Source organism: Callithrix jacchus, chromosome X (genome assembly GCF_049354715.1).
Source record: "Callithrix jacchus isolate 240 chromosome X, calJac240_pri, whole genome shotgun sequence".
NCBI classification, from domain to species: Eukaryota; Metazoa; Chordata; class Mammalia; order Primates; family Cebidae; genus Callithrix; species Callithrix jacchus.
The window spans coordinates 20,569,291-20,591,647 of record NC_133524.1 but is presented as its reverse complement, the minus strand read 5'-3'; the positions used below and the strand labels follow the sequence as shown (position 1 = coordinate 20,591,647).

The window sequence follows — 22,357 nt, the reverse complement described above, 5'->3', positions numbered from 1 at the left end:
CAAGGCTGTTTAAAAGGCTAACCAGACTGCCCTGAACAATGTCGAATGGGGTTACACATAGTACTCTGCTTTTGTGGTTTAAAAAAATCTATTTGTGGGCCAGGCGCGGTGGCTCAAGCCTGTAATCCCAGCACTTTGGGAGGCCGAGGCGGGTGGATCACGAGGTCAAGAGATCGAAACCATCCTGGTCAACATGGTGAAACCCCGTCTCTACTAAAAATACAAAAATTAGCTGGGCACAGTGGTGCGTGCCTGTAATCCCAGCTACTCAGGAGGCTGAGGCAGGAGAATTGCCTGAACCCAGGAGGCGGAGGTTGCAGTGAGCCGAGATCACGCCATTGCACTCCAGCCTGGGTAACAAGAGCGAAACTCCGTCTCAAAAAAAAAAAAAAAAAATCTATTTGTGCCAGGAAGCTGTTTCCTCAAGGCCTCAAGTACCCTTGAAGATTGTCCTTGTTTAAGAATTGTGTTGTGGCCGGGCTGAGGATGCCAGATGCATAGATTGGTAGGCCTGGGATGGGGGTAACTCTGGTAGGCATGTTTTTCAGAGACAAATGGAAATGGGATAAGGGTTCTGACTTTCAAAATAATTCTTAACATATCTCCTAATTGTTGTAATACAAAGAGTTTTTCTCTCTAATTTTTATTTTTATTTTTCTTAGGGAGGAGGGGGAGAATGGGGGCAGAAGGAAGGAAGGAAGGAAGGGAGGGAGGGAGGGAGGGAGGGAGGGAGGGAGGGAGGGAGGAGGGAAGGAAAGCTTTTCTCTCCAATTTTTAAAATTTCGTTGTAGAGACAGGGTTTTTGGTATGTTGCCCAGGCTGGTGTTGAACTCCTAGCCTCAAGCGATCCTCCCACTTTCTCCCTAAGCACTGGGAATACAGGCATGAGCCGCAGCTCCCAGCCCAAAAGAGTGATTTTTTTTCCCTAGCCTCTTTATTTCCCCTTTGTATTTCATTTTAAAACTAAGGAATCCTCGTGGAACCGACGCCAACTAGTGGGAGGAGCAGGCCTAAGCATTGCCCTAATGACTTGCATTGCTCTTCAGTAGCCTTGTCAATGGCCCCTGGACTCAGTGGCATAACTGGGACCATCTCTGCTGTGGGCTGAATTGCCATGAGCTGAGTTGGAACAGCAGGGCTAGGAGAACAAGCAGTTCACATTGGATGGTTTGTGCTTAGCAGTGATTAAAGTTCAGATCTGGGCCGGGCATGGTGGCTCATGCCTGTCATCCCAGTACTCTGGGAGTTTGAGGCAGGCGGATCACCTAAGGGTCAGGAGTTCGAGACCAGCCTGGCCAACATGGTGAAACCTCATCTCTATTAAAAAACAAAAAAACTGAGCGTGGTGGCACACACCTGTAATTCCAGCTACTTGGGAGGCTGAGGAACAAGAATTGCTTGAACCCAGGAGGTGGAGGTTACAGTTAGCTAGGATCGTGCCACTGCATTTTAGCCTGTATGACCAAGTGAGACTGTCTCAAAAAAAAAAAGTTCAGATCTGATGCCTGGTGAGATGGCCGAGGAAGAGTTGTCAGCCTAGGAAGAAGGGGCTGTCTTCAGGGAAGGGGTCTGAAGGATCCTGCAAACCCTGTAACAGTGAAGATGGAGGGACCCCAAACAACCACATACATGTCATTGTACAGAAACAGAAACAAGGAATGAAGACCAAATAATCAGCTTGAGACAAAGAGCTTGCACTTGGCTTGCTCATACTCAAGAGCGCAGCTTGTCCTGTGGTAGGGACTTGGGACCTTATGGGCAACTGGGCCAGTAGTGCAATGGAGATTGGCTGGAAGGACCTCTGGTGACCCTTTGGGATCCTTTTTTGTCTTTCCTTTTTTTCTTTTTAGCTATCTCCTACAGGAAGGATAAGATTCTTTTCCATCTTTTACTTTTGTGGTATTAAACATACATATGTATTATCACCGTGAATAGAAATCAAATGACATTACTTATTCTGGAAAGTCCACAGGTAATTTCTCTTTACTAGTCATTACCTGCTGGGTTCTGTCCACAGTTTAAAAGAGATATTTTTAGGTTTCTTGTGTTTCGTTGCTGAGAAAAAGCAAATAAGAGTAGTTTTCCTCCATGTCTTGGCCCTCTTTCCAGAAACTGAAGGCCTTTCTGACTCTTGTCTTGGGATGGTGAGTTGGGAGCTTATATTTTCACATGACACAACCCTCACTGAGCAACCACTTCTCCTGATATGTAACCTGACAGCCAGCCTCTGCCCCACCATTGCAGGAAAATACTGGCTGGGTTACACTGAGGAATAATGATAACTGACATTTATTGAGCAGTGCTTGTGTAGCACGTGATGTACTGAGCTGTTTCCTCTTTCCCTCCCCCTGCTCGCATCCTTTCCCTCTCAACTAATGCTCCTAGCAATCCAGTGAGTGGGCATGATCTCCATGGGGTTAGAACCCAGGCCACCTGGCTCTGGAGCCCCTGCTCCCAAGCACTGTACTCAGCTGCCCTCTCTACTTGCTGGGGGATGGAACAGCTTTTCAAGGGCCATTTTTTCTATATGATTGGAGCCCTGTATCAGGTGAGACTCCAGAAGCTCACACAAAAGCCCTGTGTGTCAGAGCTTCTTCATCTCTAAAGGACCTGAGGCCAAGTTCAGATGCCCAGACCTACATGCCCTGTCCATGGTAGAAATCTTTACCCTTGCTCCCCTTTCCATGTTTACTCCCTTATCTCATTCTAGCCCCACTTGCTTGTGGGTTTTTTGGGATCACCTTGTATGGGATGGGTGAATCCACCTTCCTGTTGTTGAAGAACAGGCATGCACAAAAAACTGTGAGACCAGAATTACACAGAAAGGAGAGTATGGAGGTGGAGGAGAGATGATCCTGCAACCACCACACAGGGAAGAAGGCTGGGAGGACAGACGTCAGCATAGAGTCACCTGTGTTACCTTAGGGGCCCTGAGTTTAGCTGTATAGGTTTCCTTTAACTAGCAAATCATGCTGTGAATAGAGTATGCTGTGCATATTGCCTTATTTTGCAATTACACATAATTGTAGAAGCATAGGAAGCTAGGTAATTCCTACCTCCAGATGAGGAGCCAGGGTGGGAGCTAAGCTTTCATATTATGGTGCTCAGTAGATAATTAGTTGAGTTTAATTTTTCTAGCCCGTGTCTTCCTTTGCTACCTTTGAGTTTGCTCATCTTAGCTTTAAGCAAACTATCAGCTTGGCAGAGAAAGTCTTAGAATGGAGACTGTGACCTCTTGGAAAGTTGTGGGGGGGTTCCTGGAGGAGTTTTATGGGGTTCTTGGGAAGACTGAAATGATTCCAGGATTTGGGCCTAATGATCATCTGTCCCAACTTGTTTTCTCTGTGTTCTCTTCTATTATCAGGGGAAATGAGCCAACTGTGAGTACTCCTGCATGCCAAGCATTTTCACAAGGTCTTCCCTCTACCCCCATAACCTTGGGATGTAGGCAGTAATGTTCCTATTTTAAGGAGAAGAACTTAAGCCTCTGAGATGTTAAGGAATTTACCCAGAGACTCTTGACTAGGATATAGTTGGGCAGGCCACATGGATGGAACCAAAAAGAAGCTCTCAGGGCTGAGGGGGTTGAGTTTTATCTATGAATAGGGAGACAATCCAATGGAGGCAGTTTTACTGGTAGCTATAGAAAGAACCAGGCCTTTGGGACATTTGTAACTGGGATCTGATGTAGACTGGAGACAGTTAAAGGCATGAGAAAGTCAAGTTACCAGTGACCGTGGAAGATAACAGCTGTCAAGGAAGAGTTCAGGACCAAGGAACCAGCTTCTTAGATTTGCTTATCTTCTGATAACCAGCAAGGTTAGGGCTTTTTGCCATGTTTTTTCAGAGCCCTGACTCTTCAGCCAATCCCTGGGCCTTAGGTGATCTCAGTTCATGCAGCCTCCACCTCCTCGGTTCAAGCGATTCTCCTGCCTCAGCCTCCCGAGTAGCTGGGATTACAGGCGCACACCACCAGGCCTGGCTAATTATTGTATTTTTGGTAGAGATGGGGTTTCACCATGTTGGTCAGGCTGGTCGCAAACACCTGACCTCGGGTGATCTGCCCGTCTTGGCCTCCCAAAGTGCTAGGATTACAGGCGTGAGCCACTCTGCCTGACCTGTACGCATTTTTAAAAATGTATCTTTATACCTGGATGTCTATACCTTTCCTGGTAGTCAGTGGTTATTGAACTTAAATCCTAGTTCTAGGCTTGCCTCATTCAAAAGTATAAATCATGACATCTTTGAAAGGGGCACACTGGAAGGAATGAATTAGGTGATAATAGTGGCTTTTTACCACCATTTAAGAGAAAATTTAAGCCAGTTCAGGAAATTATAGCAGGTAGGAAATGGATTAGATCACTCATTGTCAGAGTGTGGTCCCTAGACTAGCAGCATCAGCATCACCTGGGAATTTATTAGAAATACACATTCTCAGGCCCTGTCCCAGACCTACTAACTCAGAAATTCTGGGGGTAGAGCCCAGCATTCAGGTTTTAATAAGCCCTCTAATGGATTCTGATGCACACTAAAGCTTGAGAATCACTGGATTAGAAGAACCCCCCCCTTACTAAGCTGTTGCAAGAAATCGCATCTTCCTGAGAGACGAATTTAAGTTGAAACTACCTGATTCTGCTCTTGTCAGAGATAGAATATGGAATAAGTGGCCACTGATAGGTCTTTGTAACCATATGATTCCTCTAAGGTTAGTTTCTGCGTAGGCATTTGTTTCCAGAATAAATATACCAAATACATACCAGAACTTCGGGTAATAGCCAAAGAAATAGAATTCAGTAGTCAAAAGGTATTAAAAGCAATTTATAAATTTACTGGAGACTAGAAAAGTGTGAAAAGATGAATTCCTAATATGCAGCTTTTTGCCTAGTCCTCTGGCCCCCAGTGTTATTTGTGTGCACACACACTGACACTTCCATACACTGTATCTTCCAAGAGTCACAAAACCCTTCCCTCACTCAGTTCCTAGCCAGAACTCTCCCCAGAAGCAGCCGAACATGGCTCATGACTCCCTAGTCCCTCATCTCTTTTTCACTTCCTTCTCTTTTTTATTGCTGCCATCCCCCACCCCCATGCAGCATTTTCCCCGCTCTCCAGTGTCGATTAATGAAAAGTGATTCACTTCTCACAGTTCTGGAACTCTATCCACATTCATTGTCCATCTGTATAATGAAAGCCCAAGAACTGATCCATATTGGATGGGTAGAATGGAGAAAGCCACGACATAAAAACAGAGTTATCTTCCTTGTGGAGGGAGAGGTGGAGCAATCTCATCTCTGGTTGAATAAGGCCTCAGAGCTCTTTCACCTGAAATTTCATGATTTGGGATTTTGAAAGTGCCAATTTTACATTAAATTGGCTTTTGAAGGTTTTGTTTTTTGCACATTGTATGCTGGTATGATTAAGCCTTCATTTTAACACTGTTTTGTTTGTTTTTTTTTTTGAGATGGAGTCTCACTCTGTCACCCAGACTAAAGTGCAGTGGTGAGATCTTGGCTCACTGCACCCTCCACTTTCCAGGTTCAAGTGATTCTCCTGCCTCAGCCTCCCAAGTAGCAGGGACTACAGGCACATGCCACCATGCCTGGCTAATTTTTTGTATTTTTTGAAGAGATACGGTTTCACCGTGTTAGCCAGACTGGTCTGGAACTCTTGACTTCAGGTGATCCTCCTACCTCATCTTCCCAAAGTACTGGGATTATAGGAGTGAGCCACTGCACTCGGCTTCTTTTTTTTTTTTTTTTTTTTTTTTTTTGAGATGGAGTTTTGCTCTTGTTACCCAGGCTGGAGTGCAATGGCGTGATCTCTGCTCACCGCAACCTCCGCCTCCTGGGTTCAAGCAATTCTCCTGCCTCAGCCTCCCGAGTAGCTGGGATTACAGGCACACGCCACCATGCCCAGCCAATTTTTTGTATTTGTAGTAGAGACGGGGTTTCACCATGTTGACCAGGATGGTCTCAATCTCTTGACCTCGTGATTCACCCGCCTCGGCCTCCCAAAGTGCTGGGATTACAGGCGTGAGCCACCGTGCCCAGCCCACTCGGCCTCATTTTAACACTATTAAGGGTTGATTTGTTGATGTTCTTAGAGTGCCTTTAATGGTTCTGAATTTCATTTTGAAGAAAAATTAGGTTGCTAGGCAATTTTGCTGTTGGTTTTCATCAAAAGTCCATTTCATTAAAGCATTCATCCTGAGGTATGGAGGAAATTAAGATTTAACCCTACACTGAAAGAAATGTAAATGGAAGGTTTAGTGACCTTATAGGATTGCAATTGGTTTTGAGGTTTTAAATGAAAAATATGAGGCAGGGCTATATGATGCTTCCTGAACAAAAACACTATATCCTCATGCAATGATGAAAAAGGTTCTAGATTCTGTCAGTTAATTTTCAGTTACCACTTGCATGATTGAAAAGTTAATTGGATTTCAGACTTTATTATTTTCTAGCATATTTTTGCATACATCATTACCTTTGCCTAGAATTTCCAACGCTTGCCTTTCACTGATCTGAATCTGACCCCACCTCCCCTCTCCCAGAGAGCAGCAGAGTCCAGAAGAAATCACACTGGATTAAAAGTCAGAGAGATAGTTAGACTCTTACCACTTAATAGGACATTGGGTAAGTACTTGACGTTTTTAAGTCTCCAGTTCTTTAATCTAGAAAATAAACCCCCTAAACATAATGGCCAGTAACATTTAATGAGCATTTATTATATGGGAAGTTCTTCCCACACATTTCTTGTTTTTTTGTTTTTTGTTTTTTTTTCATAGAGATGGGGTTTCACCATGTTGGCCATGCTGGTCTCTAACTCCTGACCTCAGGTGATCCGCCCGCTTCAGCCTCCCAAAGTGCTGGGGTTACAGGCGTGAGCCACCACGCCCGGCCTGTTCCCATACATTTCATGTAACCATCACAGCAGCAGTTTATCACAACACATTTATCATTTATTGGCAGTTTTTTTCATCTCCTTTAAAAAATAAACACTCACTTTTTTCCAACTTGCCAACATTTATTTTTGCTCCTCAGTTTTACAAACTATAATTAATAACAAAGCTGTTTGGATTGTGTGGCAAATACACTTTATAGAAATATATATTGTTTTTACATACTGAAATGTATCACACATTTGCATTTGGAACCAGCTGTATCATCTGGATTTTGGGGAGGAAAAGAAAAAACAGGTACCCGAGGAGATTTCAGAGAAGGCCACAGATAAGATTGTGCTCTGGGTTTTTAAGCCTTGTTGTGGAACACTCCTTGATGTGGTTTTTTATATTCTGCTTTTTTTTTGTGGGGGGAGCGGGGAGCACTACACATTTTTTTACTGCAATATAATTTACTAACAATAACATTAATCATTTTGAAGTGTAATCCGGTGGCATTTAGTACATTCACAATGTTGTGAAACTGTCACCACTGCCTAGAATACCGTCACATTTTCATCACTCCCAAAAGAAATCTTGAACCCATTAGTAGTCCTTCACAATGTCTCCCATCCCCTTCATTCCTTTTTTATGGTTGAAGAGTATTTTATTGTATGGATGTATAATACCATATTATATTTATCCATCGTGATGGTTAGTTTTTAGTACCAACTTGACTCGATTGGGACATACCTAGAGAACTGGTAAAGCATTATTTTTGAGTGTGTCTGTGAGGGTGTTTCCAGAGGAAATTGATTGGTGAAAGAGGGCACCGGGAGGGTAGAGTTTCCTGAGCCTGAGGATGGTGAAAGAGAGAGGGAAGGACCCCCATGTGAAGTAAAGAGGGAAAAGGTCTGTGAGAATCAGAGCACTGATGGAATTCAAAAGAAAGGTTAATCTGTGGGGGTGGGGTCTATGGGGAGCTCAGGGAGCGCCTTTCTTTCTTTCCACAACTCTAGCAGGATAATGGGTACAAAGATGCTTTAAAATATTGGTTGTTTTTATAGACACTTCTGATATGAGGTTAAAATAGTCTACAAATGGGGAGGTTTCCATCAATGGGACATAATATTCATTGCCCTTTCATTCAGCAACTTTTGAGTCCCTCTCAATCTTCAGTCCCTCCCAGAAATTCAGAGATATAACAAAAGCATAGAGGACAAGGGTCAAACAAAAGACTCAAAGCCTGGCAGGGTGGTGCACACCTGTAATCCCAGCAACTGGAGAAGCTGGGGCAGGAGGATTGGCTTGAGGCCAGGATTTAAAGATAACTAGGGGCAACACAGCAAGACCTAGTCCCCTGTCCCTGCCCCTGCCCTCTGCCTACACACACACACACACACACACACACACACACACAGACACACACAGACCTAGCGATAGCATGTGGGGCAGTAACAACCTTAGCAAAGGTAAACACTGTGGGGGAATGTGGCAGGTGATCAGTCATTTCTTCTGCAGTATTTTGGGGCCCACTCTGCTGAGCTCTGTCATACAGAGAGTAGCCACAGGGAGGGCCTTGCCCTGTAGAATCACCATAGTCTAGAACACTGGTTCTTAAGGTGTGGGCCTTAGACCAGTAAGTAGTGTCAGCCTCACCTGGAAGCTTGTTAGAAAAGCAGATTCTTTTGCTCACCCCAGACTTACTCTATCAGAACCTCTGGAGGTTATGTCCAGCAGTCCATTTTCACAAGCCTTCCAGGTGGTTCTGATGTATACTCAAGCATGGGGAGCAGTGGGCTAGGACAGTTGTTAGGTCTGGATGCACATTAGAGTTACATGCAGAGCTTTTAAAGCAACAGTGCCTACATCACACCTAAGACTGACTAGATCAGAATATGAAGGGAGACCTAGGCATCTGTATTTTTTAAAGCTCTCCAGGTGATTCCATTGTATAGCCAAAGTGGAAAAGCAGCGGTCGCCACGTGCTTAAACAGATCATCACAGTGCAACCAAGAGTGACCACTTAGGAAAACAGTGCCTGTGAGTCCACAGAGCAGAGGATGCCTGACAACCCCTTGAAGGGATCAGGGATGGCTCCCTAGAGGAGGTGAGGACCCTTCATTGTATTTCCTATTGGATGAGCTCTTTGTTCCTCCTTGCCTTTTTTCTTGACGTTGCAGTTGCACAAATGTGAGTGTAATTGGAAAGGTTATTTTAAAATTCACTTAATGTGATTAATTTTTCAAAGTCGATCACAACTGGCTTCCCTTTGAAACTTTGTATTTTGATAGTGGTTCTCACCAGTACCATGAATAATTGACGAATATCAGGTCATTAATATTCTAGTAGGAGAGTACTTCAAGCTAATAAAATTTATTTTAAAATTCGTTTTTAAAAATACGCTCCTGCAGCCCAAGGATAATAGGATCTCAGTCAAGTATGAGATTTTATGCTTTTCTGTTAATTTAAAGTAGTTGTTTGGCTGCTCAGTATCCCTGTTTTATTCCAATTTTTCTGTAGGAATTAATTGCCCAGGAAAAGGCCTCTGTTTCATAGTTGCAAGTTTACCTGAATGCTCTTGCCTTGGGAAGCATTATTGCATCAACAGTGGGGAAGGGGTGGCTCTGACATGGGTGCTCCTTGTCCTTCTCCTTGGTAGGGTACCTCTGAGAGTATCCCCTTTAGGTTCTTCCCAGGGCTTCACATTTGGGCCAGGTTTTTTAAAAAACTAGGCCGGGCGCGGTGGCTCAAGCCTGTAATCCCAGCACTTTGGGAGGCCGAGGCAGGTGGATCACGAGGCCAAGAGATCAAGACCATCCTGGTCAAAATGGTGAAACCCCGTCTCTACTAAAAATACAAACAATTAGCTTGGCATGGTGGCGACTGCCTGTAATCCCAGCTACTCAGGAGGCTGAGGCAGGAGAATTGCCTGAACCCAGGAGGCGGAGGTTGCGGTGAGCCGAGATCGCGCCATTGCACTCCAGCCTGGGTAACAAGAGCGAAACTCCATCTCAAAAAAAAAAAAAAAAAATTGAACTTTTGTGTTTTGAGGTCATTGTCAATCCACATGCAGTTATAAGAAATATTACAGGCTGGGTGCAGAGGTTCATGCCTATAATCCCAGCGTTTTGGGAGACTGAGGCAGGAGGATCGCTTGAGGCCAGGAGTTTAAGATTAGCCTGGATAACATAGTGAGACTACATCTCAATCAATCAATCAGTCAATAAGAAAAACATAGCTGAGGGTAGGTAACATAGTGAAATTGCATCTCTATAAATAAATAAATAAGAAAAAAATAGCCAAGGCCAGGCATGGTAGCTCATGCCTGTAATCCCAGCACTTTGGGAGGCTGAGGTGGGCGGATCACAAGGTTAGGAGTTTGAGAGTGGCCTGATCAACAGTGAAACCCCGTCTCTACTAAAAATACAAAAGTTAGCCAGGCGTGGTGGCGCACGCCTGTAGTCCCAGCTACTCAGGAGGCTGAGGCAGGAGAATTGCTTGAACCCGAGAAGCGGAGGTTGCAGTGAGCCAAGATTGCTCCAGTGTACTCCAGCCTGAGTGATGGAGTGAGACGCCATCTCAAAAAGAAAAAGAAAAAAAAATAGCCAAGCGTGGTGGCACACACCTGTAGTCCTAGCTACTTGGGAGGCTGAGGTGAGAGGATCACTTGGACTCAGGAGTTCGAGGCTGCAGTGAACTCCAGCCTGGGTGACCGAGTAAAACCCCATCTCAAAAAAAAAAATTACAGAGAGAGCCCATGTACCCTTTACCGGGTTTCCCCCAATGGTAATATCTTATAAAATTGTAGAACAGTATCACAACCACAATGTTACCACTGATACAATCAAGATAGAGCATATTTCATGATGCCTTTTACAGACATCCACTTCCCTCACACCCCTACCCTCTCAACCACTGGCAAGCATGCAGGCATGAATCTGTTCTGTCAGTTCTCATGGAGTTTAAAGGTAAAATTGGGTCCCTGGTTTTAAAAAAAGCAAGAGATGGCCATAGACTGTGGCTCATGCCTGTAATCTCAGCACTGTAGGAGGCTGAGGCAGGAGGATTGCTTTAGCCTGGGAGTTCCAACATCAGCCTGGACAACATAGGGAAACCTTGTCTCTACTGAAAAATTTAAAAATTAGCCAGGCATTGTGGCACATACCTGTGGTCCCAGCTACATGTGAGGCTGAGGTGGGAGGATTAGTTGAGCCCAGGAGTTGGAGGATGCAGTGAGCCATGATTATGCTATTGGACTTCAGTTTGGGCAGCAGAGTGAGATCCTGTCTCAAAAAAATAAAAAAGAGATGATGATAAATGTACACAAATAGGGTACATGGACAAGGGATTGATTGGGTAGGAGAGCTGGACATTTTAGGATTTTAGGCCATACATAAAGACTTCCTTTTGGAGCTGAATTCAGCACTGTATTAGTGAGTTTGCATGCTGCTGATAAAGACGTATTCGAGACTGGGAGGAAAAGGACGTTTCGTTGGACTTACAGTTTGATATGGCTGAGGAGGCCTCAGAATCATGGCAGAAGGCGAAAGGCATTTCTTACATGGTGGTAGCATGAGAAAATGAGGAAGATGCAAAAGTGAAAACCCCTAATAAAACCATCAGATCTCATGAGACTTATTCACTACCATGAGAACAGTGTGGGGGAAGCCGCCCCCATGATTCAAATTATCTCCCACCGGGTCCCTCCCACAACACCTGGGAATTATGGGGGTACAAGCTAAGATGAGATTTGGGTGGGACACAGAGCCAAACCATATCAAGCATTACTTCTTGGATACACTGTGTCTTAAGAGGGCATCTCCTGGTGTTAGTGTTCACAATAATCTACCTCAGTTCCTCTGGTTTAAATCTGGCTGTATTTAGGTAGTAACTGATTTGTTAGAGGCCATGGTTTGTGTTCCAGCCCTCCTTACCTCGGAATGAGCAAATGGGCTTTTCGACAGCCTTTGGGAGAGACATCTAGAGTCAGAAGGTGGAAGCTAGAGATGAGTTATTTGGCTCCTCTTGGAATGGATATTCTCAAAATGTTTGCTCAACAATTAAGCAGACAAAGCAGATGCTGTGTGGAAGAAGCCTTACTCATCCAGTAAAGCTCAATCCTGACTGAACTCAGACCTCCTTTTCCACATGTTTCCCAGAGCAGCTAGATATGCAGAGAGAGAATCACAGGAGGGAGCTGCCAGGCTTCTCACTGCAGGGTGGTAACCACCAGCCACATGTGGCTACTAAGTGGCTGAAGTGTGTCCAGTGAGACTGAAGAACTGAATGAACTGTAACTGTACTAAATTTTGATATGAAATTTAAATAGCCATGTATAGCTTATGGCTGCCAAATAGACAACACAGAGATTCCACATCACCCATGTTGGGCTGTTTGAGTCACTCCACCCCTTTCAGTGGGGCAAAGCTGAATTTAAAAAAGAAGGAGACAGCTCTGCATTGTGACACGAGCAAGGAGAGGCCTTCAGCTGCCCCCAGGGTCCTCTGTAACCCCTTCCCCACCCAGCATCAGCACTAAAACATTACTGAGCAAACATTTTCAAACCACTAGTGTGTGGAGGAAGCTGCTAATTAGCCAGCCTGTACAGTGGCCACATCCGTGCCCAGCTGGGCCAGCGCTTGGCTCACAGTACTGCTTACTTTATACTGCTCTAATGAGTCACACTCAACTTCTCTTTAGATTTGCAGGCTCATTCTTGGGGCCAGGTTAGGATTTGTTCCCTGTATGCTTCACTGGGTCACAGCACTAAGATTAAGGTGTTACATTCTTCCTGTGCTGGGGAGGCAGCACAGAAAAATGGTAACTAAGAATGCGGGCCCTTTCAGCCAGATGTGAGAGATTAGAGAAAATATATATTTTTAATGTTTTTTAAAGTGAGTCCTGAAGTCAGGTTCTTGCATTGGGATCTAGCTTCAAGTGCTTCTGATTATATACCTGTAAGATGGATTGTTACAGCACCTGTGTCAGCATAGAGGGGTTGGGCTGAGAAAATCTGAGCAGTGTACTTTGTCCTTGGTAACTGCTCAATTATTACTGCTTATGATGATGATGCTGGTGATGATGACTGTGAGCATGTAATAAAGAATTTCTGGAAGATGATTCGAAGGTGTGACTCTCATATGTGCCCATGAGAGGGCAGCCTAAAATCATGCATGTCTGTGGAACTAGCAGCCTCTGTAAAGCCTCGAGGTAATGTGGGCAGTTTCAAGTGTGTTTGGCCCTTTTTCTTCTGTTTTTCTTTTTTCCCTCTGTTTGAAGAGCACTTTCAGCCATTTTCTGGCTTAACTTAGATACAGAACAGGCCCATGAACACCTAAAGGGCAGCATGGGTAGTACAGAGCTAGGTTTAGGCCCTGCCTGGGTCGGTGAGCTTGTGTAGGTGCCAATGGGAGCATCTGTCCAGGCATCCTAGGCTTTTCTTTGTAGCTTTTCACACAGAACTAATTCTTATTAATCAGACTCTTGAGGTAGAGACTAGAACCTGACTGTGTTTAGAGAAAAGAGAAACCTGATTTTCTATGCCTGTTCCCCTTTCACTAACTTCACACTTGCCTCTATACCGGGTGTGCACACCTTGGGGCCACTATGTAAGGAACAGTGGCCGGAGCTGTACACACCTAGAGTTCCATCAGCCAAACATGGCTCTGGAACACACCAGGGGAGACTGAGTTACAGAGAGAGAGAGAGAGCTCTACGGGAAAGCAGAATCAGAGTCCTCAAACCATATGGGAGCACAGAGCATCACAGGGCTGGAGGACCAAGGGGGTCTTGAAGATGGACAAGGTTTAAACAGTTGGAGCAGGGTAGAATAAGGGGGCATGAGCCAGGAGGTGCATGGGAGAAAGGGAAGTGCTGAGGTCAACTTGGGAAAAGAGTTTGGAGTCAGATTGGGGAGTGGCTGGAATGAGCTGAGGAGTTGGCCTTTAAATCCTTGATGACGTTTATATTGTTTAATGATTAAGAGATGACTAAAAACAAAATGGAGAATGGCACTTGGGTTTTTCTAGTACTTATCTCATTTTAATATCACTGATGTATAATCTAGACTGAAAAACCAAATGTATGGGAGGAATCCTGACAATCCAGTGTTTGTCACACCATCCCCCTTCCTCATTCCCACTCCCTACACTGTGGGCCAGGCCTTCAGGCCTCTCTCCTGGACAGCAGCAGGAACTTCCTTGGAAGAAGCACAGGTTGCTGTGGCAGCAAGGCACACTATGATGCCAGCTTGTGATGCTCTCAGAGAGGAAGGCACAGATGCTGGGGAAGTGAACCTGGTTATATTAACATTAAAGCTGATTTCTCCAGAATGGTGTGCTTAAATATTATGTAGATAATACTCAGAAACAGAGTGCAGTAAATTATTTCTAATCCTAACATGACCATGAAGATCCATTTAACCTTTGATTTAGAAAGCCCCTTAGGGTCCTGCAGGAGTTGGTTGGAGATGAAAAGCTCTGGGGATATTTCCCAGACAGTTTTGGGGATGTTGTCATTTGTTCCATCTTATTTGTTGTAAATATTTGGATGATTCTAAGATACTAAGATTGACATTGACACAAACTTGGCAGAACCAAAATTGAACTTGAATGTTGTCTTTCATATGTTGGCTCCTTTCAGAAAGTAGGCTGAGTGTGGTGGCTCACGCCTGTAATCCCAGCACTTTGGGAGGCCAAGGTGGGCAGATCACCTGAGTTCAAGAGTTTGAGACCAACCTGGCCAACATGGCAAAACCCCATCTCTACTAAAAAACAATACAAAAATTAGCCAGGTGTGGTAGCCCACACCTGTAGTCCCAGCTATACAGGAGGCTGAGGCAGGAGAATCACTTGAACCTTGGAGCAGAGGTTGCAGTGAGCCGAGGTCACACCACTGCATTCCAGCTTGGGCAACAGAACGAGACCCCATCTCAAAAAAAAAAAAAAAAAAGTAAAATGTTCAGTGTCTGTGTAATGAACAATATTCAAAATTTTGTCCATTTCTATGCTTCTCCTCTCCCCCATGTGGTCCTGCTTCAGGCCTGGGAGCCTGACTAAACTAAGCCTAGTGGGCTTCTCTGCACACTGCCAGGCCCCTCTGTCACTTACTGTACTTTCTGATCCCTTTTCTGTCTAGGGGCAAAGGATTAGCGAAGGGGCTTTGTCCTCTGGGGCTGATGTTGGCACAGCTACAGGACAGCTTGGCAGGTGAATGTGAAAGTGGTAGCTGCTGCCCCTCGGCTGTGTGTGTTATGGAAAGTGACAGATTGGACCTCCTTTGGTTGAAGCGTTGGGGATGGATGATATATGCATGCACTTAGACTCAGGTGTATGCCCAGTTGTCCCAGGTACTCAGCAGATAGGGAAAGAGTGAAGAACTGAAACATCATCTAGTTTTCTCCTTTATAGGCATGGAGGGATTTTTGAAATCTGATGAGAGGCAGAGATTGGCTAAAGAAAGACGGGAAGAAAGAGAAAAATGTCTGGGTAAGTTACGCACTTTGGCTGTTTTGGTCCAAGGGAGTGGAGATGTGGTGTCTTTTCTGAAGATTCTTACAAATATGTGAATGAATGGGAAGAGAACCAGGACAATTGCTGGATGAACATGAAGAATCAGGGGTTAACCTACACTGTAAATGGCATGTTCATAAATAGGTAATTCTCAGAACACTTCACTCAGCAAACATTGAACCTCTGCTGTGTTCTAGGCACTGTGCTAGGGGCTGCAGATGTGACATTGAAGGAAGACAAACAGTCGCTGCTTCTGACCTAAGGAAGTCCTGACACCTTCCAGTGTCCACTCTGTACAGTCCCTCAGGTTCTCTCTTGAGAATCTAAAAGGGCCATCCTCAGGAAAACTGAGAAAATCAGCACCTGAGCCATTTTATATTTTAGGACAGGGAACCCTGGTTGAGAAGGGCTGTTTCGCCTGTTGCAGGCTGTAGACAGATTAGTACAGAGTGTTCTGCACAGGATGCTGAGGGAGGGAGATAGTGTTTCCCCATTGCATTGAGACAAATGAGGAGCTTTCAGGTTCTTCTCTCCTTGACTGCCTCCTGCTGGTCAGTACAAGCATTGCCTCCCCTAGGGAACTCTCCTGCGTTGGCTGGGTGGAATTAAGGGCCCCTTTAAGGAAATGTCTTGAGGGTAAGGCAAAGACATTTTATTCATGTATTTTACATTCTGACCTAGCTCAGTATCTGATGCATGGTGCACACACAGTTAACCTGCTTTCGAATGAATATACCCTTATAAGCATCATTGCTTAACCTAGCATACAGTTTAGCCATTGTGCCCAAGTTTGACTTAATGACGACAGTCATAGTCATGGCTCCCATGTATGGAGGCACTTACTGTGTACTTCATGGACATCATCTTGTTTGATCTTCGCAACACTGTGATGTGGCAAACATGACTATCCCCACATTGTAAAGGTGGAAACCAAGGCAGAAATGATCTAGTTAACATGCTCAGCATTATCCAGCTAGTGGCGGAGGTACCAGAACCCTTTTTCTCAATCATTGCATCTTAGGATCCCACCAGGCTCTTTTTAGGTCTCCGCTCTAGCTTCTGTGTTTTTTATCTTAATCCATATTGCATGGGGTGCTCTGGTAATGACACCCCTCTTCTACTTTCCTTCCCCAGCTGCTCGAGAACAACAAATCCTGGAGAAACAGAAAAGAGCCAAGCTCCAGTACGAAAAGCAAATTGAGGAGCGATGGCGAAAACTGGAAGAGCAGCGGCAGCGAGAGGATCAGAAGAGGGCTGCTGTGGAAGAGAAAAGGAAACAGAAGCTCCGGGAGGAGGAGGTAAGGCCCAGGAGCACCACCTACCACCTTCTAGCCCCCTCAGCAGGGCGCTCAGAGTGCCTGGGCATCCTGCCCAGCTCTGAGGTAAGAGAGAGACCTGCCATGCACCTTTTCCTTGGTGTGGCTCCCATGCCTTCTTTCTGCAGCATGACATGAAACAGTGGAAGCACCACCAACATAGAATCACAGAGACTTGTCCATTCTACTCAGGTGTGTGATCTTGGACAAACTGGTTGGCCTCTCACTTCTCTGTGAAGTGAGGGGGTTGGATTTGGCAGTCTCCAATGCCTTTTCTACTCACAACCTTTTCTGACTCTAAAGTAAGACTCAAAGGGTCCCTGGATGGTCTAGTAGATAGGGGGAAAAAGACTCAGGCATTTGTGGGTAGGGACTGGGTGATGTGAATCTGAGGGTTAATGCCTCCAGGGCAGACACAAGGCCACAACAAGAGCTGTGAAGTTGAGAACAGTGTGATCCTGTCAGTTGCTACTGGCAAATTAGTCTACCCTCAAATACCAAGATGCTAGTGTATTTAAACTTTAATGTAGTTCTTTCCTTTAATTGCCCTTTCTTTCCAGTTACCTTTTTAAAAAGAAATGGCATGTGATTACCCCTACAGAGTCCTTTATTACAAAATTTTGAAAATATATTTAGAAAGCATATTCAGATTATAGATTTTCTTAACAATTATATTTTAAGGATATAATAAAAACCTTATGTCAGTTGATAATTTTTTGTTCTGAAGGTATAATGATTCATCTTTTAGTGTGAACAATATAGAGGTTTGTTCATCTCCAACACTATAGAGTATAAAGATGTTTGTACTAATTCAGTATTTTTTAAAAGCTCTGAACAGTTGTTGAATCACTATATATATTTACCCCTTCCTTTTTTTTTAAAGACCGCACACACAGTTAGACCCATCTTTGCCCAAGAAGCACCCTTTTATGATTTATTTTCTCCTCTTAGGAAATGAGGTCTAAGCCAGTGTTTCAGCCATGGTCTACCGTTGCTGGCTGCAGTCTGATTGCTGTGCCTTCATCTGCTCCCAGTTCAAATGCCAGCTCTACCTCTGAGCAGCTAGTAGCCAGGGGCAAGTCACATACCCCTCTAACTCTGTCTCCTTAGCCCAAATAGAGGTAGTTACGGGAATTAAAAGAGGCGACTTCTGTAAAAGTGCCCAGCAAAGCACCTAGCACAGAGTAATCACTCGGGAATGTTACATTCTGTTCAGTTACTTCAGCCAAGCTTGGCTAAAGCAAGGTCAAGAGGGTGCTTCCCACAAAAGCTTATGAAACAGAGTCAGTAGATGGGAAAAAGCCACAGTATAATAGGCTGTTTTGGTAACTTCGGACAGATTTCTCCTTTGCTAACTCGTGTATTTGTCAAGTCACTGGGCTCGCCCATTTTCTTCCCATCCTCCATTCCTTAATGACTTAGAGCTTGTCGTCTTCCACCATGATCTCCGCATTTTGAAAGCTTGTCACTGCTGCTTCCAGGAAGGGGCACTGTGAAGTCACATAAGACATTTCCCATGCTCTGACATATGCAGTGTCACTAGGGGCTGCTTTTGAGGCAATTTCTGTTTATAATTTTTCTCTACAGAACGTTAGTGCTGGAGGCGTGTTAAATTAAGTAGTCCAACTCCTCCTTCTTGTAGGTGAGGGAGTGTTATGCTATATGTTGGTCCTGATGCAGCTGAATCTTTTGTGGTTTCCCTTCTGGGTAATTTTCTATTTGTGTGCTTCCTTGCACCCCTGATGTGGTAGGGGTGAGGCAGGAGGCTGCCCGACTGACCCTTGTCAGCCCAAGCTGAGCTTGGTTCCCTCTTCTCCCTGGCACAGCAGAGCAGGGCAGGGCTGAGGGCTGGGCCTCCTGTGGTTGTGTAGCAACCCAAGAAAACAGAAGCCTCCCTCTGCCACCTGCTCCTGCCCTCCGGGCCCCAGGGGACCCAGGTGTAGCTTAGGGACTTGCCACACACAGGCTGGCTTGTTAGCTACCTCGTTGTTAGTGCTCTGCTGGTACAGAGGCCTGTTTGGCATTCTTGGGGGTGACATTTAGGGAGAAGGGATAGGCCTGCATTGCAGAAGACCCTCTTCAAAGGAAACCCTCTGCACTGTCCCCCATGGTTTAAGGGGAGCTTTGGGAGGATTGCAGCCTGCTTGGTGCCTGGCTGTGGATGTTCTCCATTCTCTTCTCAGTGTCAGATTGAAGTCTTTTTTCTCATATTCTGTCTCTGTCAGCCAGAGAAAAGCCTCTGTAGGAAGATCATTCATCCTATGCAGGCCATTTTACTTCTCCAGCCTGTTGGAAAGTGTTTGTGTTGCCTACCAGATCTACCTCTCTGGGTCTGATACTTAGGAGCTCACGAGAGGCCTGTTGACCACCCCCCCAGCCCTGCCCTGGCTCTTTATCCCTATGGTTGCCATGATGTCACTCTTGATAACCCCTCCTGTCTCTGCCAGGGCACAAGTGGGTGCCACGAATGGCCTAACTCTGAGAGGTGTCAAGAGTTGGCAGGGGTAGAAGCTAGTCAGGCCTGTCCCAGGGAGGGGATGGGGGTGGTTCTTCTATCCACTTGACACCCTGACCCTAAACTCATTCTCTTGTGGGAGGCCACCTACACCTTAAGGTGGGTTCTTACAACCTTCGCATGCCACACAGCTCCCAGGAACTGAGCTACCAGAACAAGTTCCTGTCACCTGAGTTAGGGCTGACAACACAGTATGCCCACCCATTCTCTACGCAGGAGAGTATAGCTTCCTGACCAGTGACCCTGGAAAATGGGATTTGGAAAAGCCAACTCCATGTTCTTCCTTATGTTAAACAGATAAGGGAAAGCCTCCCCCCCCCATTTTTTTTTTTTTTTAATTTGAGACAGGGTCTTGCTCTGTCACCCAGGCTGGAGTGCAGTGGTGCAATCTCAGCTCAGTATAACCTGTTCCACCCGGGCTCAAGTGATCTTCCTACCTCAACCTTCAGAGTAGTTGAGACCACAGGCGCATGCCATAACACCCTGCTATTTCTTTGTACTTTTAGTAGAAACGGGATTTCACTATGTTGCCCAGGCTGGTCTCAAATTCCCGAACTCAAGCAATCTACCTGACTCAACCTCCCAGAGTGCTGGGATTACAGGCATGACCCACACCTCTTTCAAAGAATAGCTTCATCTCTTTAAGTTATTTGGATATATCAAACTTTCTACTCTCACTGCTTGATATCTAACAAAATCCACAGGACTGGATATAAAACAAAAAAATTCTGAACTCACCTGAATAAAAACTTCACTCAACTGAGAACTGGCTGCTCACAGAAGGCATTGTCTGGCAAGGTGCCACGCTGCCATGTGGCCTCCTGGCCAGATGTGGACATCTGTCTGTAGAGAGAAAAGACCTCCTTCCCCCTTCCCCCGCGCATATCCCTGCTGAGAACCATTGGGGGTGTGTCCCTATAGTGTCATCCCCAGAACACATGTAATGGGCTGGGCGTGGTGGCTCATGCCTGTAATCCCAGCACTTTGGGAGGCCGAGGCAGGTGGATCACCTGAGGTCAGGAGTTTGAGACCAGCCTTGCCAATATGGCGAAAACCTGTCTCTACTAGCAATACAAAAATTAGCCAGGTGTGGTGGCATGCACCTGTAATCCCAGTGACTTGGGAGGCTGAGGCGAGACAATTGCTTGAACCCAGGAGGTAGAGATTGCAGTAAGCTGAGATCACACCACTGCACTCCAGCCTGGATGACAAAGCGAGACTCCATCTCAAAAAAAAAGAAAAGAAAAAAGAACACATAAAATGGTAGTTGAAGAGTCACAGCCACCCCCTACCACCCATTCCTTCCGGAGACTGCTGTCTGAGTAACAGTGTCTGGAATGTGCCCTGCTGGCAACCTTTAATACTGCTCAGCCAGTTCAGCAGAGTCACCTTGGTCGTGATTCTCCAAATTCATCCAGACAGATCTAGAGCCAGAGATCAAGGTGTCAAGTGTGAGGACTCCTCTTTCTTCCTTCCTTCCACTAGGCCCTACCTAATAGAAGAGATTCTAGTGACAAGGATTTGCCTTGCCCTTTCCCCATCCTCTGATGATCATCGGATGATACTCAGGAAAACCAGAACTTGGCAGGAATTGCAGTATGCAGTTCTGATACTTATTAATACTGTTTTTCTAATGTGATGGAACTTTCTCATGCTCACTTTCTCAAGCTCAGCCTCTCCTCTAAGCAGTGGCTCTCACTTCGGGGGTCCCATGACCAGCAGCACCTGAGAACTTGTTAGAAATGCAGATTCTCAGCAGGCTCCACCCCAGATCTGTTGACTCAGAAACTCTGGGGATAAACCCCAGGGCTTTAACAAGCCTTCCAAGGGATTTTCCTGCTGAGCTCTCAGATTTGAGAACTGTTGCTCTAAATGGTCCTGATAAGAATCTTCCTCTTTAAAATCAGATTCACTTAGCTTTGGTTAAGGACTTATGCATACTTGTCATTATTCCAAGACTTAGGGTGATCTGGGGATGTAGGTAGGCTTATCCCCATTTTATAGGCAAGGAAACTGAAGCCCAAACTGAAATGATTAGCTCAAGGTCACAGGGATAAAAAGTGCCAGGCAGAGGTGGGATTTGAATTCTTTCGATTTCGTCATTTGAAGGAACAGAAAGGTACACACAAACACGAGGCAATACTGACCTGTACAGGACTAACGTTAATAAGTCCTGTGCACTGGACAAGTTTGGTTTTCCACATGTGTGAATTACCCCATTCAGACTTTTTGGGGGTTCCATAAATCCTCTTCTCTTAGAGTTGGTTGTCATCTGTTTCTCATCATCTCTCCAAAAGTGGGTGATATAAAGTGAGTGTGTCTTTCTCTCAGGGACAGCTGTGTTTTCATCAGCCTCCTCAAGGTCTGAAGGAATTAATCTCTGGTGGTGGGACTTGGAGCAGCTCAGTGGACTGGGGATGGATGACAGAGGTAGTTTTCTAGAAGCCACTAAAAAGTCCAAGGGTAGGTTTGGCTTTCAGTGAGCATTCATTCCCTTACAGTGGTGCCCCCCAGATAGCTGATCAGTGGTCAGGCTGGCTCAGTGAATCTCACTGTTTTTTATTCTCATTGGTCCCCTAGTAGAGAAGGGACCACCTTATGAGGTCCTTCTGACATGCAGGAAGTCTACTGTAACCCATCCAATACTAAATTCACTTTGGGATGAAAGGCTTCAACACTTTACTTATGTCATTGGTTAAATACCTTATGTTAAAACCATATAATGAAATACCATTCAACCTCAATCTCAAGTGGCTGTACTTCGGGCATCACATGGCAGAGAAGTTCTCATCCCTCCAAGCCCCATCTTTTATCAGGCAGACTGCCAGAGTTGGCCATCATTTAATGGGCCAGGGTCATGAGGACTGGACTCTGCCAGGGCATGCACACTCATGATTGTACAGTCTCAGGCCAAAAACAAGAACACAGTTAATACCTAATGTAAATATAAGACTTACAGGAGGTAAAAATCCCCCTTTCTGCTCACAGGTCCCTGGAGAGGCAGTCTCTTAGCAAAGTGCTATTCAGAGAAAAATTATGCAGAGGAGCCTGAGATGTGGAGAAGCCAGATCCTCATCTCATTCCTCTGGTGTAGACAGAAGAGATGAATCTAGATACCTATTAAGTGACCTTT

General features: G+C 45.2%; 1 protein-coding gene across 13 annotated transcripts in view; it reads left to right on the top strand.

Moving 5' to 3' along the window:
• The window catches only part of MAP7D2 (MAP7 domain containing 2), a 109,412-nt gene that overhangs the window by 40,571 nt on the left and 46,484 nt on the right, over positions 1-22,357 (top strand). For all 13 annotated transcript variants that reach the window (XM_035289682.3, XM_008989057.5, XM_008989056.5 and 10 more), the window contains exons 2-3: positions 15,292-15,369; positions 16,528-16,691. In XM_035289682.3, the coding sequence (XP_035145573.1) occupies positions 15,292-15,369; positions 16,528-16,691 (242 nt within the window). The remainder of the gene's footprint in view (positions 1-15,291; positions 15,370-16,527; positions 16,692-22,357) is intronic.